The 21440-nt window shown below is 47.5% G+C and overlaps 1 protein-coding gene across 1 annotated transcript in view; it reads left to right on the top strand.

The window, feature by feature from the left end:
• Ehd4 (EH domain containing 4) overlaps nt 1-21440 on the top strand; it is a 97454-nt gene extending 76014 nt beyond the window's left edge. Inside the window, exons 5-6 of the mRNA XM_008846809.3 lie at nt 5317-5481; nt 18981-21440. Coding sequence (XP_008845031.1) covers nt 5317-5481; nt 18981-19517 — 702 coding nt within the window. The 3' untranslated portion in view covers nt 19518-21440. The remainder of the gene's footprint in view (nt 1-5316; nt 5482-18980) is intronic.

Raw genomic sequence — 21440 nt, 5'->3', positions numbered from 1 at the left:
CCTCCAGATACGTATTTATATCTAAATTAATACAGATGTAAAGAGCAGGACATCCCTTTCTAATTGATTTTTTTAGCCTACAGAAAAATTAGTACTTTTGATCCACTGGATTTACCCTCAGTCGTCGCCATTAGTTAACTTGAGACTTCCCTAATTTTGTACAAAGAAAAGGATGAATTCAACAAGATGAGAATGTTGAGCTCAGAGTTCATTATCACTTGTTGTGAATTAAGCTTTTGGGACCCAACTTCATCACATTACTATTCAAAGAGAAGGTTTATTAATTACTCTCTAAGAATTAAATAACCAGGAGCCTTCCGTACATTACCTCCCCTCTAGCTGTTGGCTCTTGGCCAACAATTAATAACTAGTATCATTTACACTCCTCTTTTTCATAGACAAAGTATACTCAAATACTTGATTTTGTATTTGCATAGTAACTGTGGCAAATATCATTTCCCATGTGTGGCTGAGCAAACTGAGGCCGGGATGATGGCTCCCCTGCTACAGCCTGACAGCAGTGGTAGGCACTGTGCTGGCTTGTCCTCCCTTCCCTGCTTCACCTCTTTCTCAACACTCTTCCATTCTTCTTCCCTTATTAGTTTTCTCTCATAGAGAGCAAGAGGTTTTAGCTGTTACCTTTCACAAGGACTGTTAACCAGGTTTGGCCCTTCAGCACTGGTTTGGAGAAGCATCTTTGACACAGAAAGGGAAAGAGTGAACTTTGAAGTTGTCAGTGTTTATGAGCCACCTACCCTGTCCCCTGTGTTTACCAAGCATCTTTAGAAAATTACAGGGTGCTTCCTGTCAGAAGAACACAGTGGGACTAGAAAGATGGCTCAGTGGTTAAGAACACTGGGTTCACTGGGTTCACTGTGCACTGATGTTCACACACTACAGCCTGATGAACTACAAAATGCCTCACTTCTCCAAAAAGGAGTTTGACACTGCAAACAGGAAAGCCAGGCTCTGCATATTACATGTGACTAAGAGAAAAACATCTTGAAGATCAAAGTACATTCCATAGAACTACAGTGAACATCTGGGTTCAGTTCCCAGCACCCACATGGTGACTCACAACCATCCCTAGCTCCAGTTTCAAGACCTGATCTTCACAGGCATCGCAGGCATGGGTGCACTTATATACAATCAGGTAAATCACTATAACACATGAAAAATAAAAATAATTTTTTAAAAGAACACAGGCTCTACCCACATTCCTGTATGGTATTCCTAATGTCTGTAGGCTTTATACACCCATTTTTGGTGTGGACAAAAGGAGAGTAACTGGCCCCTTTGGCTTCCCAGAGAACTAGGAGCAATTACAAATCACAAGCCAAATCAGTTTTCCAAAATGCTGTTCTGTAGAACACAGTTGATTTGGAATTCCAGACTTCTCGCAGCTTTGCAAGATTGTTGGCTCATACACACAGAAAGTGGTTATGTCTGCTGGGACAATAATAAGGCAGTTAGATGCCAGATCCAGCTCTACATCTCCCCACTAGCTGGGTGGCTCTGAGGAAGTTACATAAATTTCTAAGAGCCAGGAATTTAGAGTGTCGCTTCCAAAATCAATACTCTGATTCTTGGGATTATAATTTACTGCATAGCTTGGTAAAGTTCTTAAAATTGGGCCCATGAGTGGAATCAGACCTGGGTCATTAACTTAGGATGTCCTAGGAAGGACAGGATGTAGGCAGCCTTGCAGAGGCAGTTCACTGGGAGGCTCCATGGAACTTCTAGAAGTGGAAATTGGTACTGAGAGCAGCATGGTGTCACCCAAGGGTCATGACTTAGTACCAGACAGCAGACAGGTAGAAAGAGTAAGACCTGGCACAAGGTCTCTTCCCACGTATGGCAGGGCATTTGAGACCTGGAAGTCTAGGACAGGGATGCCAGTGGAGGAGTGGCAGGAATGAGTCTTAAGTCCAGGCAGCATTCAGGAGCAGGCTACCCATTTTAGGGGTCCAGGGACTGAGGTTCAGGAAGGGAGCAAAATCAGGGAACTAAGCCTTCTCTGAGAAGGGGCCTGGAAGCTGAGACATGTCATATGGGTAGGGAGCGGGGATGTTACTGAACCCCACAGGCTTGGCAGCTGCCCCAAATCTAATCTCTGAAAGGGGTATGGGGTTTCAATAAGAAACATTGTAGCTGGGAAGCCAAGCAACTGTGTGTGGACTCCCTACTCCAGCTCCAGAATAGGGTAGGGTCCAAGACGTCCATGGTTAAGACATGATGCAGAGAGATCTGGGGAAGCCCTGTGGGACTCCCTGCTGCATCCACCCAGAGCTAGGTACCCACTGTCCAAGGCAAGGGAATTGCTCACTGTACTGCCTCATAGCCTTGGGAATGCCTTTAAAACCTAGAACTCTAAAATAATGGATTCCCAAACCTCGGGTTCTCTAGCTATCTCTGAGAATCCTGTGAATATTGTTAAGTTATTGTCTGTTGAAAAGTAAACAAGGTTGCTGCTGGGTATGGTGGCACATGCCTTTAACCCCAGCACTCAGGAGAAAGAGGCACAAGGATCTCTGTGAGTTCGAGGCCAGCCTGGCCTACATAGTGAGTTCCAGCCCAGCTGGGACTACAGGGAAACCCTGGCTCAAAAAGACCCCCTCTCAAAGAAAAAGAAAGAAAGAAAAGTAAACAAGGTTGCTAGTGACAGGAAGGTTTAGAATCAAATCTCTACATCTGTACCCTAAGCCAGGGCTTCTTAAACCTCATGACCCCCTTTGCCTGAGAAATTTTTATTTTACCCATGGAGATTATATATATATATATATATATATCCATGCCAGAACCACAGTGACAGACTGCAAAGGAATTCACCAGTGACCACACTGACATAGAAAGGGAAAATTTAGTGAAAGATACTGCAGAAGACACAGTGTCTAAATTACTAGAGGAGGGATCAGCCACTGAGAGGCAAAGCTTTTACAGTAGTTAAAAGGAAGGTTGTTAGATCCTGTGGGATGGGATATATACCATGTCTAAATGCTTAGGCAGACATCTCATGATTCTGCTGAGGAGTAAGTTTTACAGTGTGGGTTGTCTCACTGTTACAGTCTGCAAAGGCATGTCACAAGGGGTCAAACTCCTGATGATCTGAGCCTGTTCACCAAAGGGTACAATTCTCTAAGAATTAAATCTTTGATACTGCAGGACATACAGCATCTTCAACTTCAGCCTTTTCCAATTTTATAATGCTGAAAATGTCCCTTCACATAAATACATAGTACAAAATAGCAAAAGTATATTTAGAGTCACTTCAGTAATGTTTGGAAATTCTGTCCTAATCCCAAGCCTACTGATCTGATACTTACCTGCTGAGGAATGATGGAAGGAAATACTGAAAGCCTTTGTTTTCCATAATTAAATCCTTACGTTTCTATAAGAACAGAAAACTTTGTACAAACAGTAAAGACACTGCAGTTCATATAATACAGTACAATAGTCTCGAATCTGAGCTGAGGTATTTCAGGCAATTCATTGGCACTGCAGGGTGTGACATGATACACGACACAAAGTACATGTCATGTGTTCAGAACCAGGCTGCAGTGAAGTCACATAATATGACATAGTCAGGTGCTGTGAGAGACATCCCAGCTTCGTTACACATTTGATTTTCAACTAATTTTTGGTCGTTGTCCACTCAGAAAGCTTTTACTTCTGTCAATTTTTCACGACCTCCACATTTGTTATGTAACTGCATATGGGGTTGAGACCCACAGTTTAAGAAACTGGACCATAGCAGCAGCAAGCCTACCCAACATATGCATATGTTAAGATGGCCTTTGTACAAGTAGAAAGTTAGCATTTACCTGTGTGCTTATATTCTGTTCAAATCTTTTGACCCTGCCCAGTGTGCACACTCAAAGGACGTCAATTGAGCTGTAGGATAGATCTGCTTACCCCCTTTATCTAATTTCCATTCCCCCATAAAATTATAGTGAAATCTGCTTTCTCTAATAGAATTTTCCATAGCTACATGGTTGTTTTCTTTTTGCAATCACTGCTCTGTTTTTCATCCTTTCCTATTTTAGCTATTTAGCTGGCCTCTGAGTTACTCTGTTGACTTGATGTTCTATAAAGAAAACTTTTGTAATGAATATGTTTTACTGTCCTAAAGCTGGGAATCAGGGGACAGTGGAAATGCTGAGGGAAAGTCTGACACAGGCCAGACAGTGCTCTCCCAGGGAGATTGTTCATCCCTTGGTGACCATCCTGAGTCTGCTATCCCCAGCTATCCCAGGTGATCAGGGTTTAGGGAGCTTCCCTCATGTACCTAGGGGTCCTCCCCAGATGGAGGTTTGTATCCAGCCTGGTCTCAGGCAGCTGGTCTTATGCAGAAATGGCTTTAGTGCCACCTGTAGAGATCTCAGCATTCCATGGAGGAATGCCCAAGGGTCATGCCTACCTCATTGCTCACTGGGCAGTTTCTGTGTAGATAACCATGCTGAGTCTCCAGTTTCACTTCCTGCTGCTCTCAGGCGCGGGTGAAATTTTCTGTATATTTTCTGGTTAATCACCAGAACTGGAATCTTTCCTACCCAGGCACTGCTCACTTCCTGCCCATACACCAGAATCACTACTCAAAGGCCACAGAATTTTCCCAAATCATTCGTCCTTTGAAGACAGAATCTCAAAGGACATCCTCTTTGCACTTCCACCTTGCTCCATCTGCTTCCCAGCGAAGCATCACCAGCCCATGGGAAGCAGACTGCTTACACCGTTATTCTGGTCTCTCTGACCCTGCAGAACCATCATTAATGCAAGCTTTTAAGTCAGCAGATTCTCACTGTGAATCCTCCAGTGGCACCTGATGCCTGCTGTGCAACACACTTCTCCCACTCCCAGACCATGTGCAAGATACTGCCCCAGATACATGCACCAACTTGTTACCACCACCACCACCCCACCACCACTTCCTCTGTGTCCTCCACTGTTCTTCAGGACCCAACTCAGATGTCAGCTCTTCCCTGGCCCTGTCAGCCTTTATTTGTCACATTCTGTTTCTCAGGGTCTTTTTGGCCCTTCTCCCCTACCTCACCTTTGATGCTGGGGTTTTCTCTGCTCACCTTGGGTGGCCTCAGCATATCTGGTCCCTCTGGATCCACCTCAGCTCCAATTCTAAACCCATTTGGTTGAAGCCAGCTCTCTGGAGCTGTGGAAGTACATTCCAACCACCCTTAGGCAGCTTGGCTCCTGGTCCTTACCTGCTGTGTTTGAGGACCATATCTCTGCATGGGGACAGGGTCTCATTTGTCCCTTCCCTGGAACAGTGTGGTATGTGCTCACCTGACCTATCCCCCTCAGGTACATGCCTACATCATCAGCCACCTGAAGAAGGAAATGCCAAATGTATTTGGAAAGGAAAACAAGAAACGGGAGCTTATCTTCAGGCTACCAGAAATATATGTTCAGCTGCAGCGAGAATACCAGATTTCTGCGGGGGACTTCCCTGAAGTCAAGGCCATGCAGGTACTGGGAGCCCATTACAGTGTCATGAAGGCGATAGGGACTCTAAGAGGCCATGTTGCCCAACTGGTTACAGGGACACATGAAGTTCTCACAGCTTATTAAAGGAAAATGTGATGAAGTCATCTTCCTAATGGTGACCCATGATAGGCTCCTGTGATGAAAGCAGATGTTGCCTGCCTTCCAAAATGTGTTTGGTTTGGTTTGGTTTTGGTTTTTTTCTTTTTTTCTTTTTTTCTTTTTTGGTCTTTTTGAAGCAGGGTCTCCCTGTAGCCCCAGCTGTCTTAGAACTCACTATGTAGACCAGGCTGGCCTTGAACTCACAGAGATCTGCCTGCCTCTGCCTCCCAAGTGCTGGGACTACAGGCGTGCGCCACCACACCCGGCCCAAAATGTTTTTTTGAAAAGGGAACAGTTAGCTAAATATCAGTGAAGCTCACAGGAAAAAGTCAGATGGGCCAGGCTTGATGATGCATGCCTTTAATCCCAGAACTCAGGACCTAGAGGCAGCCAGATCTCTGTGAGATCAAGGCTAGCCAGCCTGCTCTACATAGTGAGCTCTAGGCCAACTGGGACTACAGGGAGACCCTATCTCAAAAAACAGAAACAAAAACAACAACAAAAAAGACAGACAGCCTAACCTCTTAGACCATGGTCCAAGAGCTCTATTGGTCTAGTGCTCTGCACTTAGCTGCACTTTGCCGTGTGCACCAAGGGTTTTGCTGGAAGCCCGGTGTTGGTGACCTCCACTGATTTCAGAGTCTCCCTTGAGCTGTGTCTGGACAGCTTCAGCCAAGCCAGAGTGGAGCTGCATTCAGCTACCTTGACCTGACTAGTGTCCAGTGTCCATTGCACCACAGTGATGTTAGACAAGAATGTCTTCCCAAGCAGGGTCGCCATCTTCTTGTCCAGTATAGCACACATCTACACATCTCTGCAGGGCCAGTCTTCTCTGTAAAGCAGGTGACATGATCTCAGGAGCCTGCAGCCATCAGCTGACATAACTGCATGAAGCAGGTAGGCATGTCTGACTGCCTCTGTCTCCACATGTCAGGTAGAGATGTGGGTTGGGTTCCCAGAGAGAGTCTACAAGGAGGAGGAGGATTCTGCCAGTGCAGAGTGAGAACTTGTCAGGGGATGTTGAACAATATATGACTCACCTACATGGGGGCATCCTGTCTAGCCCAAGGGTCACTACTCAGTGGGAATATGAAAATACATGGTTCATAAGAAACAGAAATCTATATCTATATGTAAATCACCTGACTTTTAAATTTGCTATCAAACTTTCAAAAAAAAAAAATACTGCAAAGGCAGTAACCTGAGTCCAACAGTTACATCTTCTCCAAGCCACCGAGAGTGACATGGCTAAGGTTGGGCCTCTGTTCCCTGCTGGCCTCGGAAAGGAGATGAGGAGGGGTGGGCAGACACAGCAAGGTCAGCTTTAGTAAATAAAACTGACACGGGTGGGGCATACTTTTGGTGACCAGTCCTTACCCCTAGGTCAGGGTGAGTGCTTCTGGTCCATATGATCTGGTCACAGGTTCTAGGTGTAGTTATTGTACAAGACATACAGAGACATATTTTTTTTCTTTCTAGCAATAAAATGAGTATTCTCCTATTCTGAGAAGGAATTGGGTTTCTTCTGGTCATAGATAGGGATTCATGCTAGGAATTGTCTCCCACAGACTTCCTCTTTCACAACTCAGGTTATACCCTGCATCCCAAGGCCCAGCTCCTTGTGTACCCTTCAGAAGGGAACTTCAGTTTAGGAAGGAACTTGGTATCTTTACTTAAATGAAAAAATTGAAGAAATGCACCAGCATGTATCATGGCCTCACAGGGCATCCATGCTCGTTAGCCTAATGAGGTGTCCACATGGCCTATCCATAGGGAGAGACTTCTCATGAGAACGTGAGGCTCCATTGAGCCCCTCTAGGCCTCTTACACAGCCCCCAGGTGGGCTTCCATAACCAAGGAACAGACTCTAGAGCTAGAGCTACTTGGGACACAGTTGGCCTGGGCCTGTCTCGGTCAGAGGATACTCAGGCCTCCCAGGGCTTGGGCAATAGACAGTTCCTAGAAAAGAAGTCAAGGAAATCAGAGTCTCAGGAGCGGCCACAGCCCATTCATCTGGAAGATGGACAAGTCCAAACCTTTGCTGAGAATCCCTATGGTCATAGACCAAACCCATGCCTTAGCAGCTTCACTAAGCACATACATACCCTGGGACAGAACAGGAAGCCCCCTCCAACTAGACAGGTGTGGTATTCGCTTGTGTTCATTTATTCATTCATCTAAGAAATATTAATTAAGCCAACTATGGTCAAGCATGTTTTTAAATACCTGGAATAAATTGATAAAAAGAAATTTAAAATAGGGATAAAAACATTTCTTAGTCTTTACTCCAGTGACTATGACTGGCAGTGAGACGTTTAGCAGCCAAGCCCATTATTGGGATGGCACGCTCCTTGCTGCCACAGGAACGCTGTTAGGCTTCAGTGTAATTAATGATTTCATGTCTATGATTCAGCGTCTCCTTGTAAAACTATAACTCCATGCGTGGCCCATAGTCCATTCAGTGACCCATGTCCTGCTCACTCTGTTTCCTTCCCCCTCATCTAGAGTGTAATAAGCGTTCAGTAAATGCATGCCTAGCATGCTCCCTTCCCTTAACCTGTTGATCTCCCGTCCTCTGTGACAAGCATTCAGTGTGACCCTAACAGAGCATAGGAAGAGGCAAAATCTTGGAGCTAACTGTCCTGGACTTGTCATATGTCAAGGTTGAGGAGGGCTCACAACAGCCAGCTTAGGTCTCTGTTCTCCCTTCTTCTCAACTGGTCAGGGGGATTCGCTGCTGTTATACTGAACCAGATGTGTATTTCAGTTCCCTTAGTGCTAGACTAGGCTCCAAGACCTGCTCATGAGGCTGTCTGTGTCTGCCCTTTACCCTGTTGTGAGAGAATCTGATCTGTGGCACATGGTATCTAATACTCTCACAGGAGAGCACTAGAAGCACTGCCTTGACTGCTGAGATGTCCTGAAAGAATTTGACCCCCTCATTGATGAGTTGGCAGTGTTTCAACAGCAGAGGGCAGCAGAGCCCTCCTTGCCTGCTCTACCCTCCCATACATTTGAAAACAGCTTCTGGTGAACTTTGGGAGTGACTGGGCAAGGTATCCCAGCCTGGGTACTAGACTGGGAACTGGCCCTTGTGCTCAGAAAGGAGTGCTTCCAGAATCCTGGGCTCAGTGGATACAAATTGTGTGATCATCCCACTAAGACTGCCATTTTGGGGCTGCGCTGCTGAGGGGCAACAGTGACAATGGTATAACTTGTCCTCCACACTCCCTGGTCAGGCCCGGAAAGTCGATAGAGACAAGAATGTAGGGTTTATTTCCTATGTGCTCACCAATAGCTGCTGCATCCTGCACTCCTGCAAAATGTGGCCACTGGTCCTGCTCCTTCACACATCTGCCATCAGAATCTGTGTCCTCTGCAGGCTGGTAGACAGTTTGGGCGGACAGCATCCCCACATGTCTGTTTGCCAGACACAGGGACCTTGTGTGCTCAGGGCTCCAACTTGTTCACGAGGGACAGCGTAGGTATTCATACACCCAGGGGCATCCAGACTACTTACCCAGTAGCATTGGAATTTTTGTGTAGGTGGCCTATATCCCTCCTCCTCAGTTGTCCCCTCCACTGACAGGACACTGGCAGCAGGAGCCAAGAGTGCTGGTGACACTGGTGCTGAGGGCGGAGGCAGTATGCTGACTGTAATCTGCCAGTGAGGTTGCAGGACCCGAGAACCAGAATTCATTTTAGAGAGCAGACCTGCCCTGCTCTACTGCTCAGCCAGATGCAGGCTGTGCTAGGTTGTCGCCCAGCACAGCAGATTAGATGGCACAGTGTTGGCTGCCTGCAAGCATGTTGGAAGGCCCAATTCTGAAGACATGAAAGACTGTTCAGCTTTCAGCTCTGGCCCCACAGCAGTCTAAGTGCTGGGCTCCCTTTCCAAATGTGAGCACAGAATTCCTACCCACCACACTCTCTGGGAACTGAGATTTGGGTTTCTCTGTTAGAAACAGCTTCCACAGCCTACTCAAAATGGCCCTGCTAAGCAGTTCAACGTGATGTAGCTATTAAGAAAGAATAAGATTAGCACCAAGCAAGGTGGCACACACTGTTACTACCAGCGTTCAGGAGGCAGGGGCAGGAGGATCACTGGGATCAAGGCTAGCCTGGTCTACATATGGAGTTCCAGGCCAGCTGGGGCTACAGGAAGACCCTGCCTCAATAAAAGAATAAGATTAGCCATGTGTGGTGGTGTTAGGGTTTGAGAATCTAGAATAATTCCCACAAATACCAAGGAGATTGTACAAAAAGTTTATTCAGGAATTTAAAGTAAAAATAACCAGATGGCGGCTAGCCGGGCACAGACTGCACTAGCCAAAGGTGTAGTCTGGCCCCGAACAATAGCAGGCAGGGGCTTTTATCGGGGAGCTCCACAGAAACCCCACACGTGCCAAGCATATTTTAAAATAATCGGATGTCCCCATATCCTAAGTACGGGGAAAGGTTTGATTGGTAGCAGCTGTCTTCAGGGCATTGGAATGTGATGACTGATATCTTTTAGGGCCAGAAGTTTTTGTTCATACCTTATAAAGGCTTTTACATGTCCAGGGCTTGCTTAATCTATAGCTTCCCTGGGGGCGGGGGGTAGCAATTGGAAAAATTTACAATATGCCTGAGCTTGTCGGGGCTTGTCTGAAGAAGCTAGCCAAAACTGAGTTAGTGCATTCTGGCTTTTCATTCCCCCCTAGAGTTATGGCAAGGGTTAAATCTTTAAGCCAAGCAAATTACAGAAGTGGAAAGAAGCAGTTAGATGGTGCATTTAGGGTGGTGGAACTATTTCTATATTGTCGTAAGGCTCAGGGTTTTGGTGTAAATGAGTATACTGTGAAGGCAGTACCATCAGTTGGACTATCTGTATCCGTTCTCGGATGAATTTGAGCAAGGCATTAAGAACACAGGGGCCACAGGTGACTGCTAGTAGGAGTAAGAGGAGAGGTCCGACCATCGCTGAGATCAAAGTTGTTAACCATGGGGACCGGTCAAATAGGGATTTGTACCAATTTTGTTGATTTAGTCATTCGTTTTTCCATTCCTTAAGTCTTTTATGGACCTCAGCCAAAGACTGTTTTATAACTCCCGAGTGATTGACATAGAAACAGCACTGTTCCCCTAGGGCAACATAGAGTCCTTCTTTCTCTAGAAAAAGTAAATCCAGCCCTCTCCTATTTTGTAAGGTTACCTCAGCTAAAGAGGATAGAGAGTCTTTGAGGTGGCGGACAGACATTTCTAATGATTGTATGTCTAAGTCTATGGCCTGTCTAAGAAGGTGATAATTTTTATCCTGGAGGACTGGCGTTGAAACCCCCAAACCAGTTGCAGTGGTTACTCCGACCCCAAGTAAAGTAGACAGGACAGCTGCAGTGGTTCCTATGGCCCTCCGAGGTATAGACTCTTCTGAGACTCTGGTTTCCATTTCTATGTCTGTTCTATAATATAGATGGGGAACCAGCTGCACTAGTACACAAACATCCCCGGTCTGGTTTAAAATGGAGGAGTGGGGGTATGTAGTTAGGCCAGAGGTACAGGCCCACCAAGTAGAGTTGGGGGGCACCATATATGGGTTAGATGTAGTAGCCCCTATCTCTTGAACAGAGTTACATAGATGTTGGTAAGAAGGGGGGACAATTTTATGTGAGGGGGTCACGCATAGCCCTTTTCCATACACTTGGGTTAGGGTAAGCCCCCTTCTTCCCATAGGTGGGGGAATTCTACAGGCAGTGGGGTCAGAAGTGACAGTATAATTTCCTGGGAGGGCTCGGGTCCATGCAAAACCAGCAATGGATAGTGAGGTTAGGGGAGGTATTATTTAAAGCAATAAAGGTAGCATTTAGGAGGTTCGTAAGTCCAGGAGATGGCTGCAGGGGCTTTTGGGCCTTGTGGACCCCCCCAGGGGGTAGATCTATGGGTGGGCAGAGTGGTGGTTTTGTCAGGTTGGACAATTTGGCTAGGGGCTGGCTGGCTGGCAGATTTAAAAATTGTCAAGGCCAGTGTTGGTCGTCCAATGGGTTGTAACATTGTCCAAGCTGGCCCCATCTGAGTTCCTAAGACTGGACCCACCTGAAGATGGACTGAAAAAAGTACCCCCAGGTCAGTTCCTGAGGCGTATAGCCTGAGGCCCCAAGTTCTCCCATCAATCCATTTTTGTTGTTGTTTGAGTTCCCTTCCCTTCAGGGTAAAGCTCAAGGAGATAGGGATGCATCTAAGGGAAGTACATGGTCCATCAAGTTGTCCTGTGTTGCGGTTTCTAAGAAGCCAGGACCGGCCAGGGACCACCATTGCCTGGATTAAGCCAGTAGTGACTGGGGAAGCCCAATTAAAATACCCAGTAGACACACAGCTCCCAGAGGCACAAAAATAGTCCCCCAGCTCCCCACAGGTACTTCTCTGGTTACCATTGTCGCCTGGGCAAACATAAAAGTGGTGTTCCCGAGTCCTCTTTCGGGCATGGGGACTCTGGCAACCATAGTCTGCACTGCCTGAAGAGAGGACAAGTCCCAAGTTCCTTCAAGCAGATCGCAAAGGTTGAATATAATCTTGGGGAACCAAGTGCCTAGAGGTCCCAGGTAAGAGGAGATGTTCACTATCTTCCCGGTGGATGTGCTACTAACTATCCAGGTGAGGTTTTGGAGTCCATAGGGGGGAGTTAGCTAGGGCAGTCTCTATGAGAAAACATAAAAAGGCAACAGGGGTTAGGGTGCAGCAGTGATTTTTAGCTTGAGAGGATTGTCTTTTACCCGTGTGACCTTCCATCTCTTGTTCAGTTCATCAGGTTTGTCATTTGGCACCAATTTCAGGTGTGAATGATGTATCCAGGTCTTGACACCATCCACTTTGACCATGGTGGGGGTGGTGAGGATCACAATGTGTGGCCCTTTCCAACAAGGTCCAAGGGGCTCTTTATGGTGTCGTCTCACTCAAACAAGGTCTCCTGGCTTGAATCCGTGTGGCTGGGCTGGTGGTAGTTCGTAAATATGCCTCAGCAGAGGGAAAATGTTTTGTGCAATATGTAAGGCCGTAGGAACTTAAGAAATTGGGATTCAGACAAATCAATTAGCACATCTGAAGGCAGCTTGGGAAGCAAAGTGGGTGGTTGGCCATACATGATTTCATAAGGTGTTAGGCCTTGAGTATAGGGGGTATTTCTGACCCTGTATAGGGCAAAAGGTAGGAGGCCCGTCCAGTCATTGCCAGTTTCTAGGGTTAATTTGGTTAAGGCCTCTTTAAGAGTCCGATTCATTCTCTCTACTTGTCCTGAGCTCTGGGGGTGGTATGTGCAATGTAGCTTCCAATTAGTCCCTAGTGTTTTAATTAACTCTTGAGTTACCTTAGAGATGAAAACTGGTCCATTGTCTGACCCGATCACAGAGTGGAGTCCATACCTTGGTATTAGTTCGTCGATGATCTTCTTAACCACCATTGAGGCAGTTTCCCCCTTTGTGGGAAACGCTTCAACCCATCCTGAAAATGTATCTATAAAAACTAGGAGATATTTATAGCCATACCTGCCAGGTTTTACCTCAGTGACATCCACCTCCCAATGGACTCCAGGCGCAGTACCCCTCTCCCTTCTGGCTGGGGGCATGACTTTTCCTCTTGGATTAGTAACCTGGCAGGAGAGACATCTAGTTCCTTCCTTAATGAAGCTGCTTCCATCCGTGAACAGAATTAAGTCCGGGTGGGGCCATGGAACATCCATCAGGTCTTCCCGTGTCCCATGTAAGCTGCAGAGTACCTCCAGGCAGTCGTGCAGGACCTCAAGATCCAGTTCTGGCAGCAAGGTGGCAGGATTGAGAGTAGTGCTGGAGAGGAACTCTGGGTACGAAGCCCGATACGCCTGCAAGTCCTGATGTAGGGCCTTGTCAAGGATCATGGGGGGTTCTTGAACCCCTGTGGCAGTTGTGTCCAAGTGAGTTGTCCATTAAACCCCTGGTTCAGGTCTTGCCATTCAAAGGCAAAGATGGGTTGGCTTTCCTTCACCAAGGTCAGGCTTCGGGAGTGTTATAGTCCCATCCCTCCGTTGGGCGCCTGAGAGGAAAAGCAGCCGCAATCAAGTCCTCATTCTCTGTCAGTCGCCCATCATCTCCAGGGACTGTGTGTCTGTATTCCCGAAGGATGCAGTTCCGTTCTTCAGTGGTGAACAGGATATTTAATAACTGTTGGCAATCATCCCAAGTGGGTTGGTGAGTAAAAAGAATGGTATCCAGGAGGGAAACTAGGGCCTGAGGCTTCTCCATGAAGGAGGGAGTCTGTAACTTCCAATTATACAGGTCACTAGTAGAAAAGAGAAAGTAGACTATGGGTGCAATTCCGTCCTCCCTCAGGGACCCTTTCTCTCCCTCAGGGGAAGAGCTCATACTGTCGTGCCCCGCCCCCCCAAGCAAGTGTGCAATGGGCTGGGCTGGGCCATGGGAGGGGCCGGCTCAGCCATGGAAGCCGGGGACAGAGACCAGGAGGAACTGGAAGAAGAGGAAGAGGCTTGGGACCTGCATTCTCTAGCTCTATCCTGAGCACTCAGTGGGGCCCCATAAGGGGGCGGGAGTAAATCTTCCTCTGGCGCTGAGGGGAGAACTTCGGGACCGATGGGTTTTTGGTCTGGACTTTCTTCAGGGGAAGCAAAGTGGCTGACCCCTTTAGGCCCCAATGGTGAGGGCGGCAGTAAGGGACGCAGCCAGCTTGGCGCGGGGGGGGGGGGGGACCAGATATCGCCAACCTAGGATGTAGGGGATCTGGTCAGGGTGCCCCAGTTCCCCAAAGGCAGCTCCTTGAACCCTGTAGATGAGGCACAAGTTAAAGGAGCCTTCCGGTGGCCATTTGACTTCAATGGTGCAGAGGGTCTGGAGACGGGTCAGCTTGACATGGAGTCTGGACATGTTTGAGGTCACCTGTTTGAAATCCTGAAAATGACTAAGAACTAGATCAAGGGGAGCTGAAGATGATGAGACTTTCTGGCCCATCGTGGGATAAGCTTCAAGAAAAAGAAATATAAGGAGAGGAATGAGAAGGAGTAGGCTGGAAAGTCGATAGACAAGGCAGAGGTCCGAGCAGAGGGTGAGGACAGTATGAGATGGCGGCTCCCTAGAGGGAGAAATGAAAATCTCGCAGCGCGCAGAGTCAGCCAAGAAGGCCTCCCCTGTCCCTTTCCCAAAAAGATTTGGCCAGCCTGGATTCCACGTCAGACTCGACCAGAATCTTGCATCTGACCCGCCTGGATTCCGCGTCAGACTGGGCCAAGACTCTGGGCCAGTCCCTGCCTGGATTCCCCGTCAGGCTGGAGTACAACCCCCCTATCAGAGGAGGTTTGGGGCGCCCCCCATTCTCCTCCAGCTCTGGGATCAATAGCGCATCTGCCTGATCTCCATTGTTTTGTTTTGTTTTTTTGTCTTTTTGAAGCAGAGTCTCCTTGTAGCCCCAGCTGTCCTGGAACTCACTATGTAGACCAGGCCGGCCTTGAACTCACAGAGATCCGCCTGCCTCTGCCTCCCAAGTGCTACTACTACAGGCGTGCACCACCACACCCGGCTTCTGGGTTGTTTTGTTGGTTTCTTTTTTTCTTTTTGGTCTTTTTGAGACAGGAGTCTCCCTATGGCCCCAGCTGTCCTGGAACTCACTATGTAGACCAGACTGGCCTTAAACTCACAGAAATCCACCTGCCACTGCCTCCCAAGTGCTGGGATTAAAGGCCTGTGCCACCACGCCCGGCTCGTTGTTTTGTTTTTGAGACTGGATCTCACTGTGTAGCCCTGGCTGGCCTGGAACTCACAAAGAACCCACCTGCCTCTGGCTCCCAGCTGCTGGGATTAAAGGTGTGGGCTACCACGCCCTGCCATTTTTCTCACATTTTTACAATAAAAGTATGATGTCTTTGTCTATACCAATATGTTTTTCCCTAACAGCATATCACACTGACTCTGTCCAGATCAAGATTGACTTCTCTGAGGTCTCCCTGCCTCCACTCCCTCACCCCAGCAAGAATTGTCTATACAGAAATAACTCATATAGAGTTTATAAAAACTGTCATTGGCCAAGCTTGATGGCATACACCTTTAATCCCAGCACTCAGGAGGCAGAGGCAGACAGATCCCTTTGAATTGCAGGTTAGCCTAGTCTACATAGTGAGTTCCAGGCCAGCTAGGGCTACCTAGCAAGACCCTGAACTGCCATGGGGGCTGGGACTATAGCTCAGTGGTAGAGCACTTGTGTAGAATGTGTAAAGCCCTACATTTAATTCCCAGCCACACACACACACACACACACACACACACACACACACACACACCCTGCCTGCCATGAGCTGGAGAGTGCCTGCTGTAAATCGGATGTGGTGGCACACGCCTTTAATCCCAGCACTTGAGAGGCTAAGTCTCAAAAAGACTTGGGGGGCGGTGGTGGGGAGTGCCTGCTGTGCAATTGTGTGAAAACTGGATGTGGATGTGGTCCAGCACACACCTGTAACCCTAGCACTGAGGGAAGTGGAAACTTCTCAGGATCACTGGGGTTTGCTAGCTGCTGCTCTACCCAAGAAATAAAAGCTTCAGGTTCAGAGTGAGACCTCTGTCTGAAAGGAATCAGCAGAGTGATAGAGGAGCACACCTGCATTTGTCTTTGGCCTCTGTGCATGCACAGGTATACACACCTGCATACATACCTGTGCATACACCACATACATACACATGCAAATCCCCCCTTACCAGATGCTTCCTGATTTACTTAGTAAAACTGTTGAAGACCATTTTCATTGGGTCTTTGAGGCCCCTCATGTTAGGCCCTAGGAACTTTTCACATTCAAGGCCAGAGGAAATTCATCTCTCATCTTACTTATGCACAGCAATGAGTGAAGGGACCCCCTGGGCACCCAGAATTCTGAGTTCATATGTTCTTAATGTTAGGGTTCCAAATAGCAGCTCCCCCCCTCCCCAACAGGGACCTACAAACTCTGCTGAGAAGCAGCCTGCCTTTCCTCTGACCTCCAAAGATAAGCAGAGTTCCTCTTATCTTAAGAGGAAAAAGAAAACACTTCCACACCCTAATCCTACCTGCTTCCCCCTCCCTGATTTCTCCCCCAAACATTCCCCCTTCCACACCCTAAAGGCCCCATATATGAAGTCCCAGCTCACAACCCGTGGGCGGACATCTTTCCCTTCCCCTTCCCCTTCCCTTTCCCCTTTCCCCTTTCCCCTTTCCCCTTTCCCCTTTCCCCTTTCCTTCCCCCGACATCTTTCCCTTCCCCGAGGGAAAGGTGCCCCGTGGGAAATAAATCTGTATCCCGCTGAGAATTCCATCTGTGCCTCGGTGCCTTCCTCCATCCACCCGCTCGCTCACGCCCGCTCTCTACCTATCACTTACAGGAGCAGCTTTCTTTACAGACACTTGGTGTGATGTCCCTACCCTTCTAATCCCTTTCTACTGACTTTTTTCTATTTCTTGTTAACCTTTTCCACAAGTCTTTTTTGAAAGTAGACAGAAACTAAGCAGCTGGAGTGTTCTTCCTCCAGTGTAACTAAAGCTCCCTTAAAGTAGAGACCATCCCTGGGCCCCAGGAGAGTCATGCATAGCAAGTAACCAGGTAGAGATGGGGGACAAATGCATGAATGGCTGCATGCATGAAGGATGGATTGTGAATGCACACATGAATGCATGAGTAAGCAAAGAGAAACCAGGTGGGAAGGGCTCTCTCCTTTCCACCATCCACAGAGCCTCTGTGACCCCCCCCTCCTCAGCAGACAAGCAGTTGCTGAGTTCCCAGGCCCTCTCCAGAGCCTGTGCTCCCAGGTCACTTCTCCCAAGAGGTAGGATTGAGACCTGTCATGACCTTGCTCCTGATGCTCAGCCCTGCTGCCTTAGTTCACATACCCTCATTCCTTGGCCTCCTACTTGCCCTTCCCATTTTCAACTTGTATTCATTTGTCCCTGCTTTAGAAATAACAACTGATTAGTCTACAGCTACAGGATTCCCACAGCCTGCTAAGTACCTTCTTGGGGGAACTCTGTTCAGGCTGCCTCTGTGGGGTTGCCCCCAGGGCTTCCACTGTAGCAGCCTTCTGGAACCATTGCTGAGAGGAATGTTTCTTGTTTTCAGCTGATCCAAAAACAAAGTTCTTTTCAGAGAGAGCCAGGGAATTGAGACAGGGTGTTGCTGTGTAGACCAGGCTGGCCTCAAGCTTGTAGCAATCCTGCCTCTACCTTCTGCGTTCTGGGATTACTGGTATGTGCTACCACACTCAGCCTACTACAAAGTTCTCAAACAATAGTTTTCCCGAAATATAGTCCCAAATCACAGAACAAAGCACATTGGTGCAAAGTGGGCAGACATGTACTCTAGTCTACTGCATCTGGACACCCCATGTGACTTTAAAGGTTAGGCCGGGCGTGGTGGCACACACCTGTAGTCCCAGCACTTGGGAGGCAGAGGCAGGCAGATCTCAGTGTGTTCAAGGCCAGCCTGGTCTACATAGTGAGTTCCAAGCTATCATTAATCTATCTATCATCTATATATCTTCTATCTTTCCATCCACCCATTATCTACCATCTATCTATCATCTATGTCCTCATATACATTACTTACACAATCTTAGCTTAGTTTCATAACTCCAAATTAAAGCAAATTGGACTTCCTTTTCCTAAGACTCGTGTACTTCTCACATCAGGGTAGTTATGAACACTACATGGAGTAACAGAAGCAAACAACACAATGCTTAACTGCTGGATTAAGTGCTCCTTAATTGCTGGATATTCTTATTAGCATTAGGATTGTTGTGCTGCCTTTTTCTTGGTCATTACACAATCTTTTAATTGATAGAAAAAAATAATGTCTGATGTCTCTATAATGCAATCTGTACTTTTTATGGCCTCAGCCCTGATCCTGATTGTATTCACCTAGACTAGGAAGATCAGAAATGCTGAGGGAGGTAGGCAGATCCCTGAGTTCCAGGCCAACCAGGGCTGCAGGGTGCCAAAAAAAAAAAAAAAAAAAAACAAAAAAAAAAAACAAGGTTATAATCCTGTCCTTTCTCCCAGAATCATTGCTAAGGTACTGAGGCATATTGTAGAACCTATCTGAGAGAAAACATACTAGTTCTCCAGAGCATTAAGAAAAGGACAGGTAAAAGGTTTTCTCAAAGTCCTAGAGGGTTTCTGTCACTCTTGCAGCTGCCAGAGAGAACAGCAACTGTAGAACAGGCCACATTGATCCCTGCAGCTAGTTTCTGTTCCAAAGCCATTTCTGCATCTGGTGAGCTTGGACATGGGGCCCCAGCAAAGAGAGCTGGGAATGGCACAGGGTGTGGCATTATATGCCTTCAGGGAGACCCAACTCCCTCCAGCACTTCCTGCAGAGATTGTATCACCAAATCTGGTTTCTCTTTCTGCAGGAACAGCTTGAGAACTATGACTTCACCAAGTTCCACTCTCTGAAGCCCAAGCTGATCGAAGCTGTGGATAACATGCTGAGTAACAAGATCTCGTCCCTCATGAGCCTCATCAGCCAGGAAGAGATGAGCATGCCCACGCAGATGGTGCAGGGTGGTGCCTTCGATGGCACCACCGAGGGCCCCTTCAACCAGGGCTATGGGGAGGGGGCCAAGGAGGGTGCCGATGAGGAAGAGTGGGTTGTGGCCAAAGACAAGCCCGTTTATGACGAGCTCTTCTATACGCTGTCACCCATCAATGGCAAGATATCAGGTGTCAATGCCAAGAAGGAGATGGTGACCTCCAAGCTGCCCAACAGTGTCCTGGGCAAGATCTGGAAGCTGGCCGACTGTGACTGCGATGGCATGCTGGATGAGGAGGAGTTTGCACTAGCCAAGCACCTCATCAAGATCAAGCTGGATGGCTATGAGCTGCCCAGCAGCCTGCCCCCCCACCTGGTGCCTCCCTCACACAGGAAGTCCCTGCCAAAGGCCGACTGAGGGCCAGAAGCTCGGGTGTGATGGGGGCCTGGGCCTGAGGTCTGCTCTGTCACTGACTGCTGAATGACCTTAGGCCAGGTTATGCCCTCTCTGTGCCTCAGTTTCCCCATGTGTGTAAGGTGGGTAGGGCAGATACTGGACACTAGATGAGGGCCTTTTACCTCTAAAATCCCTAAGTGTCTATTCAAATATTGGGAGGAATGGGGGATGGATATGGAGGGTGAAACTTTGAGAAGAAAAAGAAATTGTCCAAAGAGTACTCAGAAGCCTAGAGGGATACAGGTGTGGACATGGGCTGGGTGAACTCCCAGGAACCTTGAGAAGTGAGCTGGGGACTCACTGGAGCAGCTAAGTCTTCAGAGCTGTCCTGGGCAGTTTGTCACCATAAACCTGTCTGTCCCTCACAGGGCACTGGGAAGCAGCAGATGATCTAATTTATTTTGATTATGTTTCCTGCTATATTTAGACTGGGTGGGGAGGGGAAGAGCAGAGCAGAGGGTTTCTGCTCTCTGCAGACTAACACCAAAATGAAGACTGATGCCCAGGTTAGAAAGAGGATGTGCCATGTCTGTGTGTGCCCTGTCCCTTCTGCAGTCCCCAGCAGAACAGGCAGCCAGGCCAGGAGGATATGTCTGTCCCAGCACCTGCGGCCCGACCCTACCAAGCCTCCCTCCTAGCAAAGCTGGACTCAGTTTGGAATTCATGAACTATCTTAGCCCCTGTCAAGACTGTTGGAGTCTCAGGGCATGTTGAAGTCTGAAGATTGGCTTTTCTTACCAGTTTTCCCAGTAGATGATTATAGCAAAGTCAATTTATCAGACTTAAGCTGCAGTAAGTAAAAGAGACAGTTTTCATCTGTCATTAAATGTGGCCTTTAATCATTGAATGTCCCCAAGGTTCTCTGGTGGGTGACAGAATTTCAGTTCAACAAAGTCATGTCTTGGTTTGTGCAGTGTCCTAGGCCCTGTGGATCAGCCCCACCCTGGGCTATCGGTGGAAGAGATCAGTGTCTTGGAGTTAGATACTGTCGTTTGTTTTTTTAAAAAATATATATTTGCATTTTTATTGTGTTCAATTGTGATTTTCTCACAAGATGAAGCCTTTATCCAGAAATCTTTCATATAATACCTTTTCTTCAAAGACCATGTGGCTCTTATCATGAGCGCCTAGTTCAGGGCAGGATTGAGCCATCTAATACCCTTCTGCTGGCTCTTAAGTGTTCTTTCCCTGAGTCCTTCTCTGATCTGCTTGCTCAGATGCCAGGGGTCACTTCCCACCATCCCCTCCCTGTTCTGTGGCAGCGTTTGGGGAGGCAGGTGGCTTTCACCTTCACGTATACAGTAAGACTCACAGTAGAGCATGGCCCCATGGCCCAGCCCTGCCAGTGCTAGAAATGAGTTAAATACAACAGTCCTCCCCACTCCAGCCTTCTAAAAAACACCCTACCCCACCACCCATTACCTGCCTTTGGCAACCTCAGGGTCACAACTGCATATTTAAAAGAAAATGCTAAAAGCCAGGCATGGTGGCACACTCCTAAAATTCCAGCACTTAGAAGGCTGAGGCAGGAAGATCACCAAGGGTTTGAGGCCACCCTGAGCTACATTGTAAGTTCCAGGCCAGTCTTTCAAGAAAACAGAGAAAATACTAATGTCACTGTTCATACTCCCTAACTTTCTAAATTATTTAGTTTTAAGATAAACATAGTATGCTTTTTAGTCTGAGCACTTTATAATTAATTGGACACATGGAAGGAAATGTATGTTCCTGGGACTAACAACACAGGTATTTCTGTGATGTGAGGACTTAGTGTCCAAGGGGTGGGGATGCCAGGGCAAGCTGCTTTCCTGTCAGTTGTCTGCTGCTTTTACTCTGCACAACTGTCATAAATATTCATAAATATATTCACATATGGATTTCTTG

This window comes from Nannospalax galili, unplaced genomic scaffold, assembly GCF_000622305.1.
Source record: "Nannospalax galili isolate Female #2095 unplaced genomic scaffold, S.galili_v1.0 scaffold342, whole genome shotgun sequence".
Taxonomy (NCBI): domain Eukaryota; kingdom Metazoa; phylum Chordata; class Mammalia; order Rodentia; family Spalacidae; genus Nannospalax; species Nannospalax galili.
This window is presented reverse-complemented; position numbering and strand designations above follow the sequence as displayed.